The sequence below is a fragment of the Vulpes vulpes genome, chromosome 8 (assembly GCF_048418805.1).
Source record: "Vulpes vulpes isolate BD-2025 chromosome 8, VulVul3, whole genome shotgun sequence".
Classification (NCBI taxonomy): Eukaryota; Metazoa; Chordata; class Mammalia; order Carnivora; family Canidae; genus Vulpes; species Vulpes vulpes.
Genome location: NC_132787.1, coordinates 54,489,069 through 54,507,235, shown reverse-complemented (window position 1 = coordinate 54,507,235; position 18,167 = coordinate 54,489,069). Strand labels below are relative to the sequence as shown.

General features: G+C 38.6%; 1 protein-coding gene across 1 annotated transcript in view; it reads left to right on the top strand.

Annotated features, from left to right (window-relative positions):
• Positions 1-18,167, top strand: part of NOTCH2 (notch receptor 2) — a 164,122-nt gene that overhangs the window by 112,643 nt on the left and 33,312 nt on the right. Inside the window, exons 11-17 of the mRNA XM_025988791.2 lie at positions 80-313; positions 4,270-4,380; positions 10,536-10,728; positions 12,076-12,221; positions 14,015-14,128; positions 16,504-16,623; positions 16,980-17,132. Coding sequence (XP_025844576.1) covers positions 80-313; positions 4,270-4,380; positions 10,536-10,728; positions 12,076-12,221; positions 14,015-14,128; positions 16,504-16,623; positions 16,980-17,132 — 1,071 coding nt within the window. The remainder of the gene's footprint in view (positions 1-79; positions 314-4,269; positions 4,381-10,535; positions 10,729-12,075; positions 12,222-14,014; positions 14,129-16,503; positions 16,624-16,979; positions 17,133-18,167) is intronic.

Here is an 18,167-nt window from a genome sequence, read left to right as displayed (position 1 = left end):
AAGTGGATGCAGCCACATTTATGTTCAGGTGTGGATGTCTAACTTGATTTTAAGCCTTCTTGATAAAATTCCTTCCCAGGATTCACTGGTGTGTTGTGTGAGGAGAACATTGACAACTGTGACCCTGATCCTTGCCACCATGGCCAGTGTCAGGATGGGATTGATTCCTACACCTGCATCTGCAACCCGGGGTACATGGGTGCCATCTGCAGTGACCAGATAGATGAGTGTTACAGCAGCCCCTGCCTGAATGATGGTCGCTGCATTGACCTGGTGAATGGCTACCAGTGCAACTGCCAGCCTGGCACATCAGGTAAGCTGCTCTGTGTCTCCTCTGGGGTTTCACTGTTCCCCCAAAATAGTTTACACAGATATCTCATACTGTCATGGCATATGCTCAGATACCTGAAAAATAATCCTGATTCTGAGATGCACAGTCAAAGTTACAGCCAGAAACATCTCAGAGGCAGATGTCTCTAGCCACTGGAGAAATTAGAGACAATAGCTTTGCAAAACTGATGATTTTGGGTGTGTGTTTTTCATTAGAAGGAGACATACCACTTCAAAACATTGAAATTATTATTTAAAATTGGAAACCCTCTTGGCTTTGTGGCTTGATTTGGTTATCCTTTTTTCTTTAGCCTCCACCAGACTCAGATTTAATGAAGCTGGCCCTTTCCCCTCTCCCTCCCTCCTGTCCTTCTATTCCTTTCATGATGAATCAGCATTGCTGTGTCTAAAGAGTTCAAAGTAAAACAGAAACTTGACAGATATCTGGCTAATATGATCATAGAGAAAATGAGTTATTTAGTGCATGAATTTCTCCATTGCCAGTCCAGTTTTCAAGATACATTCATAGATAATTTATATAAGCTTTCAGTTTTTTCTCTATTTAAGTATCCAGTATCTTTAATGTGACACTTTTCTTCCACTCTGTGTCTCTGGTGGGCTTTGGGCATTTAGGGGGATTCACAGGGAGAGGAGAGACTTTTTAACATGTCCCAGTCATTGTAAATTAGAATGCAGATCCGCTATTTCCCACTCCACATTCATTGCTGTTTCTCAACTCTGGTTGAGTGACTGCTTGTTAGTTGGGAAGGCATGCTGCTCCTTACTGGGGGAATGTTGAATTATTTTCTCAGGCAACGCATTTCACAGGTTTCACTGGAGTCTGTTTTACTTATTCGAGGAATAATTATGGTCACAACTCTGGTTAATGGACAGAGAAGTACTATGTCTCAGATCAAAGAAAATGTATTAGTGGAAGATTAACTAGAGTGCACCTTTGTTAGAAGGAAACCTACCAATACATGGGAGTGATTTATTGAGAACTCATTCTAGATTTAAAGAAAATGGCCTGTGTTGGGGGCAGAGGTGGGGGAGGTGGTTAACTACCCTCGTTTTATTTTGTTATTTCCAAATCCATTTCTTCAAACTTGTCAAAGGCCCTGGTCTTCATCCAGGACCTCGTACATGCCAAGTTTGAAAACAAAGTCCTTTTTGAGTTGCTCAGGCATACGAAAAACATCCCATGCCTTCACAGTTGAAAATGCCTTTCCCCTCCCCACATTTAGATAACTTACTAAAAGGGCTGAATAGATCTTTGTGAAACCTTCCAAAAGCAATTTGCTTCCGGGCTGGTCCCCAAGACATGAGAAATTGCAGTACGAAAAGAAATTTGAGAGATTTACAAGCAATTGAAAGGATGCCTTTAGAATGGTGGGGCTGTTTTAGGCTTTGCTATCATCCCCATTATAACAAATGTACTGGAAACCTGGGTGAGTGGTGGGTTGGCAAGCACTTTGTTTTCTCTGGAATTCTATCATTATGCCAGGATGTATCAGGTGTATTCCCTGGGGAGGACAGAGAAGACAAGGTGTAAGTAGCTGTCGCTGAGAAATGCAAGAAATAAATATGAGCAGTTTGCAGGAAGCATAGAATGAAGATCCAGAATTTTTCAGAAAACTATCAAATCCTTTCCTGTGGCTCTTGGGAGAGTTAAAGCAAAGAGATGTAGACATGATGAAAAAATCTTGGTCTGTAATAGGTGGAGAAAGACCTGACATGTACTTAGGGGCCTGGATGAATGGGTCTATTTAATTAGTCATTATGAATAGACTCTTGAGTTCTAGAGGAGGAATCCATGACCCATTCATAACATGGTCCTGAGTTGGTAGGTTGGGGTTTGGATGAGTATAAACAGAAGGGATACTTTACAGTGTGCTGGTTATAATTGTGGTTCTCATTTACTGGGTACTTAAAATGAGATATACCGCCCAGAGTCACTTCTGAAGCTTCTTTTACCCGTGGTCTTATGATGGGTAGCTGTTGTCACAGAAACCAATTTGACTAGTTTAAAGAATCTTTAGCAAACAAACAAACAATAACTACAAAATAGACAAAGAGTTTACTGAAAGCACACAGAAGTATCTTACAGATTCCAAGTGAGAATTGTCGATAAGGCTTTGCAGAGATTAGCAGGAAGCAGAGCAATTTGTAGACCATGGGTCCCACAGTTCATATTCCAATGTTGCAATGAGTAAATCTCATTGGCCCATCTTGGGCAGGGTGTCTGTTCCTGCTTGAATGAAATATAGCCTCCTATGACCTGCTGTGGTCAGTTTTGGGTAATTGGGGGGTTATCAGCCAATGGCTAGACACATGTAAAAGTGTCCACTTGTATACAAGGAATAGGGAAACTCTTGCCTCATTTGTGGCTTAGTGAGGCAACATGGCCTCATTCATCACAGAGTGACCAGTATGGTGTGGCAGAGTGTAGAATCCAAAATGCCTGGCTCACATCCTGGTGGTGCAAGTCCATGATAAAATGGGTGTAATGCAACTTGATGTGCCATTTGAGTGAGAGGACTCAAGAAAAGTTATGTAAGGTAGAAGGCAAAGTACTTGCACATAATAATGGCTGCGTAAATTCTTTATTATTATTAATAAATATTAATACAAAGTGTGAGTGAACCAAAATTTCCACACTTTTTCATGAAAATTTTGTTAGTTTATGTCCTTTTTACCAGGCTTTATTTTTAGATTTTTTTTTTAAACTACCAAGGCATTTTTCTATGAATGGGAAATAAAACATCACTAAATTCATGTTAAGTAAATGACAGGATATCTTGAATATTTTTATAAAATGATGGTAAAAATTATGATTGGTATATCCCTACTGTTTAGTTACTTATTATTGTCAATTAAGCCTTTCTTAATATAGCCAAACTCTACCATTCATCTGGGGAATGGGCCAGAAGGAAGGCAGCACTGAAGAATCCCGACCCTTTAACATTTATCCTGAAAACTTATGTCCATAATAATGAGAGTTTCAAGCTTCTGGCAGTGGATATAAGTTCAAAACTTCTAGTTTTCATGCAAAAGCTTACATTTTATTTTTGGAACACAATACTGTCAGTTGTTTTCCTTGAAAGGACAGATTTACTTCTTTCACTTAATGTTTGCTAAGATATTTAGATCTGAATAGCCCTGGCTCCTCTGTGAGTTGTTCTTTCAACTAAAATGGGAGTCCATGAAAAAAGTATGTTCAGTTCAGAACTCACACAAACAACTGCTTTTCCTGGAAGTAACTGTATTTTGGCATGCCACAAAACTGCTTTATTTCCCATTTCAGAACACAGAGCAGTAGATGTATATTCAAGGGTCAAGATACAATAAAAATACAAAAGTTAATAATTTTGACTTCTTCACCAAAGTCATTCTTAAGTAAGATGTTTTGTCTGGTTTAAATTGTGAGTGCATGAATAAATTAAAAAAAAAAGGGGGGGGGGGGGGGGCAGCCCCGGTGGCGCAGCGGTTTAGCGCCACCTGCAGCCCAGGGCGTGATCCTGGAGACCCTGGATTGTGTCCCACTTCGGGCTCTCTGCATGGAGCCTGCTTCTCCCTCTGCCTGTGTCTCTGCTTCTCTCTCTCTCTCTCTCTCTGCATCTCTATGAAAAAAAAAATTGTGAGCGCATGGAAGTTAACTACTATCTCGATCCTGGATTCCTGCTAACATGCCAGCAATCCTACCCCTGTTGGCTTTTGCACCATGAGTGCAGATGCCAACACTGAAACAGGCAGATAGTGGTTTAGTATGATTAATAAAATATTTTTGTCCTGATAATCACCCTGATAAGGTCCAGAAGACTACACTTTGGAGAACTGATGCTTTACTCTATCCAGAGTTGGCCAGATACTCCTTAGATTTCTCAATATACTATTTTTGTGGTAATACTGCATGGTTTCTTTTTGCTCTTATTTTTGCAGGTGTTAATTGTGAAATCAATTTTGATGACTGTGCAAGTAACCCTTGTGTCCATGGGGTCTGTATGGATGGCATTAATCGTTACAGTTGTGTCTGCTCACCAGGATTCACAGGTAACAAATGCCCTTTTTGTCAGGAGGTCCCTCCTTCAGTCCCATCACTTTGGGAAAAGAGTATCTAAACGAAAATCATGTTTCAGATGTTTCATATTTCTCTATCTCTTCGAAGGTTAGACGTTTGTTTCTTTACTTCTCTGGCCCAATTTTCTACTTATAGACCTTCCCAAAATTGTAAGCATGAAGCTTTTCATTAGGTAGGGTTTTTAGACCATGTGTTGTATCTACTTGAAAAGCATTTCTTGTCAGACCATGTGTTTTTGTCACTGTACTTGAGTTACATAGCATCTCTGTCACCTTTAATTTGCTACACTTACTAGTGAATGCCTTCCATAAGAATATAGCCAAGATAAATCCTATGAAAACACTAAATGCTTTTTTCTGAGTACTTCCTCTTGCAGGAGATTGTTGGATGAGGCCAGAATTTGGGAGGACCAAACTAATTTGGCTAGTGCAGGGAGATCTTTTCTCACTAGGAGGCAGAAAGTAAATGGCTAGAAAAAAAATTGGCTCTAATTACTATAAGTAGCTAGAACATTTATACACGCATGCTTGTGTGCACACACACAAACACAAATCTCTCTCTTTTGTTGCTTATAAGATTGCCTTTATCTTTTACGCTCCTGATCAAAAAGTGCTAAGGGCTCCTGAGAAATCTGAGGTACCTTATTGACACATCTCTTTGTTATGGCACCATCAGAGGTCATATATGGTATCTATCTTTTTCTTCTAGACAATCCCACATGCAAGCAGGCACTTATGTAATAATGTTACCATTTAATAAATACCATGTGGTCATTTGCGACCAATGTGAGAAATTTCCCTCAGAACTTTTTAAACCATGATGTCAAAAGGCATTCAGTACCAAGTGAAGTGAATGTCTGTCTCTCACTTGCCAGCAACTTACTTTCCTTTGTATTTCACAATCCCTTTTCCTGCTTGGTATGATTGTGGATGCTAGGGAGTAATGTTTGTGGCTTACATGGGTCACTGTAATCTCTGCTCAGTGGAAGATTGCTCAGAAGACAGGTATCATGAAAGCTGTCATATCTAGTGGCCAGCTGTACTTCTGGGTCCTGGAACTTTTGCTACTCCAAGATTAAGTGACAGCCAACTGAATACACAAAAAATATCCTGCTAGCTAGGATAATAGGTGCATTTTCATTAAATAGGTAATAAGAGAATAGCGATCATTTATTAAGAGCTTATTTTGAACTAGGTGGTAGGCACCTAATCTCATTTAATTATCACAGCCATTATCATTCCTATGGTATTGATGAGAAACCCAGAGCTTAGAGAGGTTAACTAACATTACCAATGCACTATGGCCAGGGTTCCAGCCCAGGTGGTCCTGCTCGAGAGTCCATGCCCATTCTCACCTCACCAGACAGCCTAAGTGGGTGCCTATTGTGGTTTCTTTTTAGATATGTAAGCCTTTCACTAGACTTTTTTTTTAAATGCCAGTAAATCATATTCTCTCTCTTTTTGACATTCAGCAAACCAAGGAGGTCAAGGAAGGAGGACATAGGCTAAAAATATTCTAAAATAAACCTAAGGTGTAGCATGAAATTACAGAACCAAGAACTGGAATATTTGGGTTACTGGATGGTATTCTGTTTTTGGAATGATTTTGTCTACTTTTTTTTTCTTTTTTTTTTGTTTTTTTTTTTTAATCTGCTGCTGAAAATATCACAGACAACTGTGGTATTGTATATACATGAGCTGTAAATGTGAGGTGTTTTATCCTTTTCTTTGTTTTATTTTAACACTTCTAGTTTTTTTTCAACGCTCATAACAGCTTTGACAGACTTAAATGAGTTTTTCTTTTTCAGACTAAATTCTGTATTCTCCTCAGACTTCTTTGCATTTACTGATTGGGAAATGAAAGAACTCAAAGGACACCTCTATCAGCTACTTTTCAGTTTTACAAACTACTTTTTCAGTTTCACCTTCATATCCATTATTTTGCTGACTTCTTATAAGTCCATAAAGGCGGATAGGTTGAATAAGAAACCAAAGCATAGGCAACAAAAACTAAAATAAACAAGTGGGACTTCTTAAACTAAAGTGCTTCTGCACAGCAAGGAACAATAAGTTGAAAAGGCTACCTGTGGGACAGGAGAAAATATTTGCAAACAAAATATCTGGAAAGGGATTAATAATATCCAAAATGTATAAAGCGCTCATACAAGTCAATAGCAAGGAAGCACATAATCCAACTTAAAAATAGGCAAAGAGCAAGAAAAAAAATTTTTGGAATTATGTATGGTGATGGATGTTAACTAGACTTATTATGGTGCTCATTTTACAGAATATATAAATACCAAATTATTCTGTTGCATACTGTAACTAATGTATTATATGTCAATTATAGCTCAATTAAAAAAAAACACATTAGGCTAAACACAATTTTAGAAACTATTATTGGAAAATTCCCAACAATTTCCAGATAGAGGGTACTAGAAGTATCAACTGTAATTAGAGCTACGTGATTTAACCACAGACGATTGTATTTTTAAGCTGTAAATCATTATTTGTACCTAGAAACCCAATATTATCTGAAACAGGTAAATTTTCAAAGCTTCACCATCTACCAAACCCTAGTGGTTTTCAAAAAGCATTTGAAAGGCTAATCATGAGTAACAGATCTACCAAGATAGCTAATCCTCATTTTATTTATTTATTTTAAAAAAAAATCCATGAGCAGATAGATCAGTTATTTATTTTTTAACCTTTTTTTTTTTTTTTAATTTATTCAGAGGTGCAGAGAGAGAGAGAGAGAGGCAGGCAGAGAGGCAGAGACACAGGCAGAAGGAGAAGCAGGTTCCATGCAGGGAGCCCAATGTGGGACTCGATCCTGGGTCTCCAGGATCACACCCCAGGCTTGGGCAGTGCTAAACTGCTGTGCCACCGGGGCTGCCCTAATCCTCATTTTAATGTCATTATAAAACTATATAAAATCACAAGTCACAAATTTATAAACATTGAGTATGGAATTGCTTTGTTTCTTTGGCCCTTAGTTAACCTAATAATGGCATATCCTAAATAGGCACACTGCTAAGAACAAGGAATCTTGCAATAATAATAAAATCAGTTCATATTACTTCGCCATAAAAAAGAATGAAATCTTGTCATTTGAGACAACATGGATGAACTTTTAGGGCTTTATGCTAAGTGAGATGAGTCAGAGAAAGAAATATACTGTATGATATCACTTGCATATTTTGTGTATATCAAGTCCTATAGTGAGTCAAACAGCTAAGACTGTGAGTTCCCAGAAGACAGAAACCTCCCTAATCATCTTTTTAGCCAGTGTCTAAAATAGTATATAGCATGGAGGAAGCATTCAATAATATTGTTGAGTGAATGACTAGAACTCAGATCTGGGACTTATGTCATTCAATTCCAGAATCTTTAAGTCTGGACTATACCAGGAACACTTGGGTGGCTCAGAGGTTGAGCATCTGCGTTTGGCTCAGGTCGTGATCCCAGGGTTGAGGATCAAGTCTCACATCAGAGCCCACTTCTCCCTCTACCTATGTCCCTGCCTCTCTCTCTGTCTCTCATGAATAATAAAAAAAAAAGTCTGGACTATACCATGCTTTTTTCATTAAACACTAATTTATTGAGTACTTACAGGGTAAAAAACTTCGGTTAACTTCTCATTTAATAGTTCCTAAGCCCAATAAGATCAATAGCCTTGTGCTGGGCCTTTCTCATACTGGGTGGAAATTCCATAAGGGTGAGACCTCGATAGTGAAGCAGCAGTCACTCCACATTGTAGGCTGCACAAGGGGGTGCTTAACCCTCTTGGTTAAAGATGGCTTGAAAATTGATTCTGGGAAGAGTTTTTTAAAGCAAATGAGGGTGGGGGTGGATGGGGTAACTTGGTGACAGGCATGGGGGCACACGATGAGATGAGCACTGGGTGTTACATTTTATGTTGGCAGATTGAATTTAAATAAAAATCTTAAAAACCACAGTAATGAATATATAAAAGAAATGGAAACTAAAAACAAAACCCCAAAAAACAAATGAGGGAAACCTGAGAGGAGTGACTTCTGAGAAAATGCTTCCTAAAAAGGACAGAAAAAGAAGGCGTTTTTCTCTCATTCTCCACTGGATAGGAAGCTAAGGATAGCTGTGCAGTTGAAGAGTTCTGGCTCCTATCTTGGTGCCAGTGGCAAACATTTTAAAAAAATCTGAGGTTGAGGCTAAGAAAACTTTTTTTTAAATAAGTTATTAATAAAACACTTAAGAGGAAAACAGCAACCACTACCAGATTGTGGGTCTTTGCCACAAGAACCACCAATATTGGTTTAGAGAGCAACAGAGAGTGAAAAAATGTTAATACCCATACTTTAAAGGGGTGTGGATCTATTTCATTTGGAATTTCCTGTTCTAAATGCAGGGTTTCTCTTTCTTTTCTCTTTCTTTTTGCATATTTTTATCTGAATCAGAAAATTGTATTCTTTAAACTTATAAATTCCTTTGCAGCAGTTGCTTGTTGCCACTTATTTACAAAATTGTGGGTTGTTTTAAAATTTTATATCATTTTGCAATATATAGTTAAATCTCAATTGTTCAAAATTTAACAAAGCAAAACTCTTATGTAAGTGGAACACTTTATTTAGCTTAAAGCAACAAATGTCAAGGTTAGAGCTGACATCTTTTCAAAGTGCAGCCTTGTATAGGTTTCAGGGAAAGAATATATTCTTTTAATTTGATATATTTTGAGCATTTACATTATTGCATGATGATAGACTAATAATTGTCTACAGCAGAGTTTTTCAAAATGTAGTATTTGAACCATCTGCATTATTTAAAATATGGCTTGCTGGACTCTACCTATCACAAATTATGGTGCCAGGGCCTAAGAATCTCCTTTTAAAACAAGTATTTTTTTTTAATTTTTATTTATTTATGATAGTCATACAGAGAGAGAGAAACAGGCAGAGACACAGCCAGAGGGAGAAGCAGGCTCCATGCACCGGGAGCCCGATGTGGGATTCGATCCCAGGTCTCCAGGATCGCGCCCTGGGCCAAAGGCAGGCGCCAAACCGCTGCGCCACCCAGGGATCCCTAAAACAAGTATTTTAAGTGACTCTTTGCACATTAAAGTCTGAGTAGGTTAAGAAACCTTGGATTATTTTCTCAATTATCAGAAGACATTAAAATTATGCTTAGAATACCTTCTTTCTGAGGCAAAAAGTGGATTAATGCAACTCTAAGAATGAAAGCAAAATGGCTTTCTTTTTAACCAATATTAATATTAAATTAATAGTTTATTCACTAAAGTATTCCGGGTAATTGAGATATACCATATGTAGGAATGTAGGAGATTGACTAACTGAAAAAATCAGTTTGTGGTGAATCAGCTAAAAGCAGTGATAAAAGCTTCTTTTTTAAAATATTTTTTATTTTTTTATTGATGAGAGAGAGAATGAGAGAGAGAGAGAGAGGCAGAGACACAGGCAGAGGGAGAAGCAGGCTCCATGCAGGGAGCCTGACATGGGACTGGATCCCGGGTCTCCAGGTTCAGGCCCCGGGCTGAAGGTGGTGCTAAACCGCTGGGCCACCGGGGCTGCCCCAATAAAAGCTTCTTTAACAGTACTAGAACATCAGCCAGAGGAACAGCCAACTTTGGTAACATTTGATGTTTTCTTTTAAAGTTTCCCTGTTTTTAAGATGGAATAAAGAAGAAATATACATCAAAACACTACAGTGCTGTTCCAGCATTTTGTTAACTCAGCTGTGTTATCAAAATCTATGCTGTTTGCTACTTCCTCACATCGCGCTAAGTGCTCTTGGGTGTCTTATTATTTATATCTTGATATTTAGGGATGCCTGGGTGGCTCAGTGGTTTAGTGTCTGCCTTCTACCCAGGCCATGATCCCGGAGTCCCAGGATCAAGTCCCACATTGGGCTCCCTGTATGGAACCTGCTGCTCTCTCTCTCTGCCTGTGTGTCTGCCTCTCTCTCTTTTTCTGTCTCTCATGAATAAATAAATAAAATCTTAAAAAAAAAATCTTGACATTTAGTGCCCAAGACAACCTGTGCAGATGCAAGGTGTCAACACAGTATCTCTCATAGTTCTGTGTCTATTCCCTAAGCATTTTGAATATGACAAAAACTGTTCTCCTTCTCTACAGGACAGAGATGTAACATTGACATTGATGAGTGTGCTTCCAATCCCTGTCGCAAGGGTGCAACATGCATCAATGATGTGAATGGTTTCCGCTGTCTATGCCCTGAGGGTCCTCATCGCCCCAGCTGCTACTCACAGGTGAACGAGTGCCTGAGCAGTCCCTGCATCCATGGAAACTGTACCGGGGGCCCTAGTGGGTGAGTTGCTGCCATGTATGAATAGTTTCTTACGGACTTGTATCAAGCCAATTGGGTTTCAGTATAGACTGTGCCCTGTGGAAAGTCATTTATGGGCTTGAGCTGAAAGTGGGTTGCAGATTTTGGTAGTCTCCTTCAGTCTTCCAAACTGCCACTTCTGTTCTACCTTCCATGACTGAATAGGTAGAAAATAGAAGGGTAATCAGCTCATGGGAGAAATCCAGCATTATTTTATGAGTCTTTGGCAATTGTGCTTTTAGTAATTATTGCAGAATTGAGTTCTGAGGGAGGTTCTATTTTATCTTTCCCCCTGCTTAAAAACTCAATTCTTATCTGTCACGGTGCCTCGGTGTGCCACTGTAGTGGAGTTGGTCTCTGCTAACTTTATACACATGGCCCTGATAAAATATTCATGGTTTGTAAGACCCTGAGAGTTGTGTGATGTGTTGCTAGTTACTTTTGTAGAAACTCAGAGTGTGAAGTTAGGTCACATAAGATAGTCCTATACGCTTGCTATGCCTGCCAGAAGATAAGGCTCTGGGGATTGCCATTTGCCATACTTAAAACATGTGAAAGAATAAGGAATGTATTTAGAGGTGAAGGAAAATCAATTTCCAAATGAATTGCCTCAATATTCTTGTGTCAGAGTATGACAGCCTGCAAAGCATTCCAACCCATCTACCTTTTTCCTAAATCTCCAGACAAGAGAGCTTTTATTTCCTAATACCATAATCTAAGTGTTTATGATGTTCAAATTGTGGAGAATGTACATATATTTCAGATACCTTCATTTTTGTTCCCTTTCTTGCTCAGTTTACCCAACATACTTTCTGAGGCAGGGTTCGGGAGAGACAAAGTATGTCTCAAAAGTCATACATCCCAGGAGCTCCTCAGAGTAGCTTAGAGTCTCTGATATGAACCTACTTCTTGAATGTCTGTCTTGCATCAGAAACAAATCATCCTAACGTTTGCTTTACTTTAATTTCCTGTATAATAAAAGTGCAGATTTATCCAGGTTAATGTGCCTTTCAGATTGGCCGAATGTGTTGTACCAACCACTGTTTACATATGAAAGCTCACTATAATTTAATTAATTTCTCTAGTATCTTTGTGAGCTAGGAAGCACCAGAAAAAAATCTTTTTACTGAGTACTCCAGATGGGACCATGGACCATACAATTCACACTGTATCTGCAGTGATCCAGGTATAGGTTCCCAGAAGAGTAGAAATGAGATTAGCTTTCCCATGAGCTCCTCTGTTCCACATTTCTTCACTAAGTCCTATATTTTACCTAAGACTCAATTGTACATTCATCCCCCCATACTAAAGAATGCTATCTCTTTTCAGATACAAGTGCCTTTGTGATGCAGGCTGGATTGGTATCAACTGCGAAGTGGACAAAAATGAATGTCTTTCTAACCCATGCCAGAATGGAGGAACTTGTGACAATCTGGTGAATGGATACAGGTGTACTTGCAAGAAGGGCTTTAAAGGTGAAAACAAAAATGTCTATTTCTATCTCCCTTCATGCCTTTTTCTTATTGCATATTCTTTGACTTCTTTCCCTTTCTTTGTTCCTATGCACTCTTATGGCAAACATAATTTGTAAACTTAGTATTTATAAGAACTTAATATTTTACACTTTGGGAATAAAAACATAAATAAATATAGATTCTACTAGCAAAGAGGTGAGGTGCAGAACTATTTAAGGTGGGCAGCTAGGACTTCACTTAACACAACTTTGGACAGGTATTGTAATTGTAAGCTCCCTGGTGCTGGTTTGATTCTATGGTAATTCAAAAGAGATTTGGGGAGTAAAATGAGAACTTAGTTACTAGAGAATTTTGTTTTACTGTAATTATGATAGCAATCATGCCATGGAAGAATCCATGTGTTCCAAACCCTTCTAACAAATTATCTTACACATTGAGATAAATGTATAGTGTACCTATGGCTTTCTAGAAAAATGTATTTCTAGAAAAATGTATTATAGTGAGGATTGTGTAAAAATCATTTTTTGAGTTGTCATTGTATTTGTACCATCAGTTTTCTCTTAGAAACTCATGAAAGTGAAATTTGTGGGGAAATCATTTATTTTGCACTCCTCTATCTACTTAGTCATTGATTTCCCTACTCAAAAATTGTGCCAGACTACCACGATACATCAAGATGTTCCAGAGTCAATTTTTTGATTATTTGAAAATTTTGAGACTATATTTTAGTCATTAATTTTCTGATATATTACATTTGCATCGAAATTTAAAAGTGCTTTTATGTGTTTTGTCTCATTGAGACTTGCTGATCAGCGAACAAAATAAAATCAAAATGTAAAATACAAAGCTGTATGGCTGGTGAGTAACAGTATACAGTTTGAACCCAGACCTCTGTACTCCCAGACAATTTTTTTTATTTACAGTGCTTGTAGTTCCTCTATCTTGAGGCTCTGTGTCAGGTACTGTTGAAGATGCAAAGGTGTATAATATTTAGGTACTATCCTATCCCATTAATACTTCCTTACTTTTCTATTTTTCATAGTGAAAATAGATTCCATGTCTTGAATCAGGGGAAAACAATTTTATGGCTTCAGGAAGTATTACTACATTATTAGTAGAGACTGTGCATATGAAGAGTAGGCATAAACCAGAGGCTTTAACTAATGTATTAAAAAACTATTATCCCTTGGGGCACCTGGGTGGCTAAGTCGGTTGAATTGGCTGACTCTTGATTTCAGCTCAAGTCATGATCTCAGGGTCCTGGGATTGAGCCTCAAGTTGGCTCCAAGCTCAGCAGGAAGTCTGCTTGAGATTCTCTCCTTCTCCTGCTGCCCCTCTCCTCTGCCCATACTCACAACTCACTCTTTTCTCTCTCTCTAAAATGAATAAATCTTTTTAAAAAAACTATCCCTTGATAAATTATACCCCTTTTTAGGTTCTGACCAGCTACTTTGTATAGAAAGAGCTGATATTTAGATTACAGTGGCAAAATTTTAACCTTAATGAGCTTCTTGGTCCATTCTTGAGGAATCACTTGTATTTGGAGATGCATTCAACCTTTAGGCCATTAGAATATACTTCTTTCATTCATCTTTTTGACTGTCTTTTATTGACTGACTGTATGTCAGGGACTTGCCACTGAAATGAATGAACAGGTGTTCCAATGGCCTAAAGAAATTCAATTTCTAAAGCAGTTACTATTTACCATGAAAAGAATTGCTTATTCATTTAGGTAATAAAGAGGCTAACAGGAAGTTTCACTGTTTTGGGGTTTTCCCCTTTTCTGTCTATAGGCTATAACTGTCAGGTGAATATTGATGAATGTGCTTCAAATCCGTGTCTGAACCAAGGAACCTGCTTTGATGACATAAGTGGCTACACTTGCCACTGTGTGCTGCCATACACAGGTGAGTTCTGCAGGTCAAGGGACCAGAGAAGATGTGTGTTCTTGCCTTGTCATTCTAAACCTCTGAGTCTTGGAAATAGTGATGCTGCTCTGAGGAGTTGCTCCCTTGTCACTCATCCTGCCCTCACTGACTAGATCTTGAGCTCTGAGGAAACACTGTGGCCTACCTAAATGCAACCAATAGGGGAACTCATTTGCCTTCTTTGTAACATGTTTTTAAAAATTATGTATGGCTGCTGGATTCATTCATTATTTGAATAGACCTAGTGTTGTCATGGCCTGTGTTCTTCATCTTAGTTCAATATACAACCACCACTTACTGGTAATTTACTATATGCCAGGCACTTTGTATACTTTGGATTCCTTAATACAGTACTCAAAATAATTCTGTAAAGTAGAAGTTCCTATGACCATTTTATCCTGAGGCAAAGAGAAGTTACCTGCTGAAGGCCACATAGGTAAGTGGTAGATCTAGGATTTGCCCGTAAGTCTCTCTCAATCCAAAGCTTGTCCTTTTAACAGCCCTTCTTCTCCTTACATTCAGTACCACTACGTCTCATTCAGAGAGGTATTGCCCCTTGGATGGTGATTACATACACAGAAGACATGGGTGTGACTTCATTTCGTATCAAGTGTTCTTTGCTTCAGGTGGTATTTTAGGAGAATGTTTGGACATTTATTTCTTCTTTATACCCTCCTGCCTCATTACTGCTGTCTTGTGATTGTATTTGTGTGGTTGTATTTGTGTGGCTTGTTTACCTCTTCATCCATTTTCTTCATCTGTGGAGAACAAAACAGGAAAATGGATGATGGCTTGCATGCTTCTTCAGTATGCAGCATGCAGACAGGAGCATGGCTGAAGTCTTACTCCCCTAGTGTGCTGTTAGTAGTAGCCATTACTAGTGACTCTAGCTGTTTAGAGTGGCAGGATGGCCAAAGCCATAACTCTGTTACCTGAAAGACTTGATACTACATTGTTACCTTTGTTCCTCTTTGAGAGAAATGTTCATGGAGACAAACTGCATTTAGCCAGCCTCATAAATAAAATTAAAGTTATTGGAGATCCCTAGCTATCCCCAGACAAAGGAAGCCTAAAAAATACATTTCATAATGACAGTGCTGATCACATTTGTTGGTAGTAAGAAGAGCATCTCACAGCCAGAAAGACTGAGACTTGATAACTGCAGGGAGATATAAACAGGTGTCACTATGCTCAGGCATCAGGCTTACTTGACTGTAATTTAGGTGTGAAAATATTTATTTTGTCTTCTTCCTATTCAGATACTGTAAGAATATTTGACTCTCTGCTGGCTACTGATTTTTCTTCAGATTAAGATCCCAATAAGAGAATTTACTGTGTGTGTACTTTGGGAAATTATATTATACCGAAAGCCTATGCAGATTAAAATTTCAGTGTTGAGTGTAACTAAGGGTTCTGTCATTGGGCTTTTGCCAGCATGAAGGGAACTAACCAAAATTGCCTTCCCTTGTGAGCCACTATTCTAACCAGATACCTTAAAAACTGGTTGGGTATGTTGGTAAACATTTGTGGTAATTTTTTTCTTTCGAATATGAAATTTTAGGATAGAATTTTAAATTGAGTTCATTGTAACTTGATTTTTAAAAATCCTCTTTTCTTTTTAGTAAAAGCATTCTTTTTTTTTTTTTTTTCCTGTGCTGGAAGCTTAGATTCAATATGCTAAGGGAGGAAATACTGGTGTGCAAATATCAATGTCATATTGTTGGTATAAGGAGACATGTTAGCAGGAAATCAGAATTACCTCACTGTTTCCTGCTTCCCATAGCCTTCTGATCAACTCCATTGCCTTCTGGAACAGGCCAGCAGAGGTTATGAGGAGTAGGAGACTGTGTTGTTGCTTCTTCCTGGCTCACATGAAGGAGGATGTGTGTGTGGCTGAGCTTCTGAGTGGCTGACTCTTAGCTGTGGAGATGCAGAGTTCCAGATCCATGTAACCACCCATTATAATATATGTACTGCTGAAGCAAGCACAACCACCCATTATAATAAAGTTGAGAGCAGCCCAGCAGTTGTTGAACACTCATTTTGTGTGCCAGGCTCTATGCTAATAAAGTCTTTATAAATGTTTTTTTTTTCACTTAACCCTCAATGAGTTATGTATCATCCTAGTTCTCATTTTGCTTATGTGGAGGGCTCTGGGGAGATAAATTACTTGCCTGAAGTCATACAATTAGTAATCAAGTTAGAGCTAAGTCTTAAAGGACTATAGGTCTCTCAGATTCCAAAGCTCTTAATTGCTACCTTAGACTTGAATTCAAAGAGCATCCTTTGGTATAGAATTTGCAAAATTTCAATATCCGTGGCTCTTTCTCTAAATTCTGTCATTTGCTTTACAGGCAAGAATTGTCAGACGGTATTGGCTCCCTGTTCCCCAAACCCATGTGAGAATGCTGCTGTTTGCAAAGAGGCACCAGATTTTGAGAGTTACACCTGCCTGTGTGCCCCTGGCTGGCAAGGTAACAACACAGAAGTTAAGGAAACCAGGAGCTTTAAACAAAGTGGTCAGATCATCAGATTAACATGGAAGGCCCAGTCTTCTGAGGCCTGCCCATGGTCAAAAAACACCAGCTTTGTACAGGAGCTGCTAACTGGAATGATTTAGAAAGCCTTTTTCATTTTCATGCCTTTGGGGCCCCCTAGTGGCTGGAAGATTCCTATGATGTTCTCCAGGCGCAAAGCCTTACAAGACTTTCTAAAGCGGGAGACCAATCAGAATATCCCTGTTAACCCCAGCTGCAGCTCAGATTCCCCATACATTTCTGTGGAACTCACCTTCCAAAGACAGGACCATTCATTGTGCCTGTATTTCTAGGTCAGCGGTGTACAATTGACATTGATGAATGTGTCTCCAAGCCCTGCATGAACCATGGTCTCTGCCATAATACCCAGGGCAGCTACATGTGCGAGTGTCCTCCGGGCTTCAGTGGTATGGACTGTGAGGACGACATCGATGACTGTCTTGCCAGTGAGTATGCCAGCCAGTTCCTGAGCCCCCTGAGGCACACAGGGAGCAGGGCAGTGCCTGAGGCAGCTGCCTCTCAGTGCTGCGACTGGCCATCCCAGTAGTTTACCATGTGTCTTTAATACTAGGATTTTTAAACTCTTCTTTTCAAAGCTAGTGGCTTTAGAAGTTGAGGCAGTGGAATCTCTTTAAGCATTCCCTTGCTGATTTTTATATACTGACAAAGTGGGGATAGTGCTATGATAGTTTTTTTTAAAAAGCAGATGTATTGAGTTATAATTAATATAAAGTATACTACCAGTATTTTAAATGTATAACTCAATAAGTTTTGACATTTGACAGCTGAAAACCATTTCTAAAGATAATGAACATATCCATCCCCCTGAAAATATTTTCTTTTGTAATTTCCACCATCTTTCCCCTCCCTGTTCCAGGCAACCAGGGATCTACCTCTGTCACTGCAGATTTATTTGCATTTTAAAAATAATTTTATATAAATGGAATCATCTCATTCAAACTCTTTTTTTTTGGGAAAGGGAATATGACTTCTGTCATTTAGCATGTTATTTGAGACTCATCTGTGTTATGTGTATTAATAATTCATTCTGTTTTATTGCTAACTAGTATTCCATTATTTGGATATGCCATAATTTACTATAGAACATTTAGCTTTTTTTTTTAAGTTTTGGGATATTATAAATAAAGCTGGTATGAGTGAGTCTGTGTAGACATGTGATTTTATTTCTCTTGAATAAATATGAAGGAGTGGAGTAGATGAATTATGTGGTAGGTATATGTTTCACAAAATTGCCAAAATGTCCTCCAGGTGGTTGTACCATTTTCATTCCCACGAGCACTTTTTGAGAATTCTACCTGAACCATATTCTCAAGAGCACTTGGATGTGATTGCCTTTAATTTTAGCCTTTCTAGTGGCTGATTATTGTATTTCACAGCAATTTTAACTTGAATTTCCCTACTAATGATTTTGAGCATGTTTTTGTGTGCTTATTGGTCAGCCGTCTATATGACTTGCTATA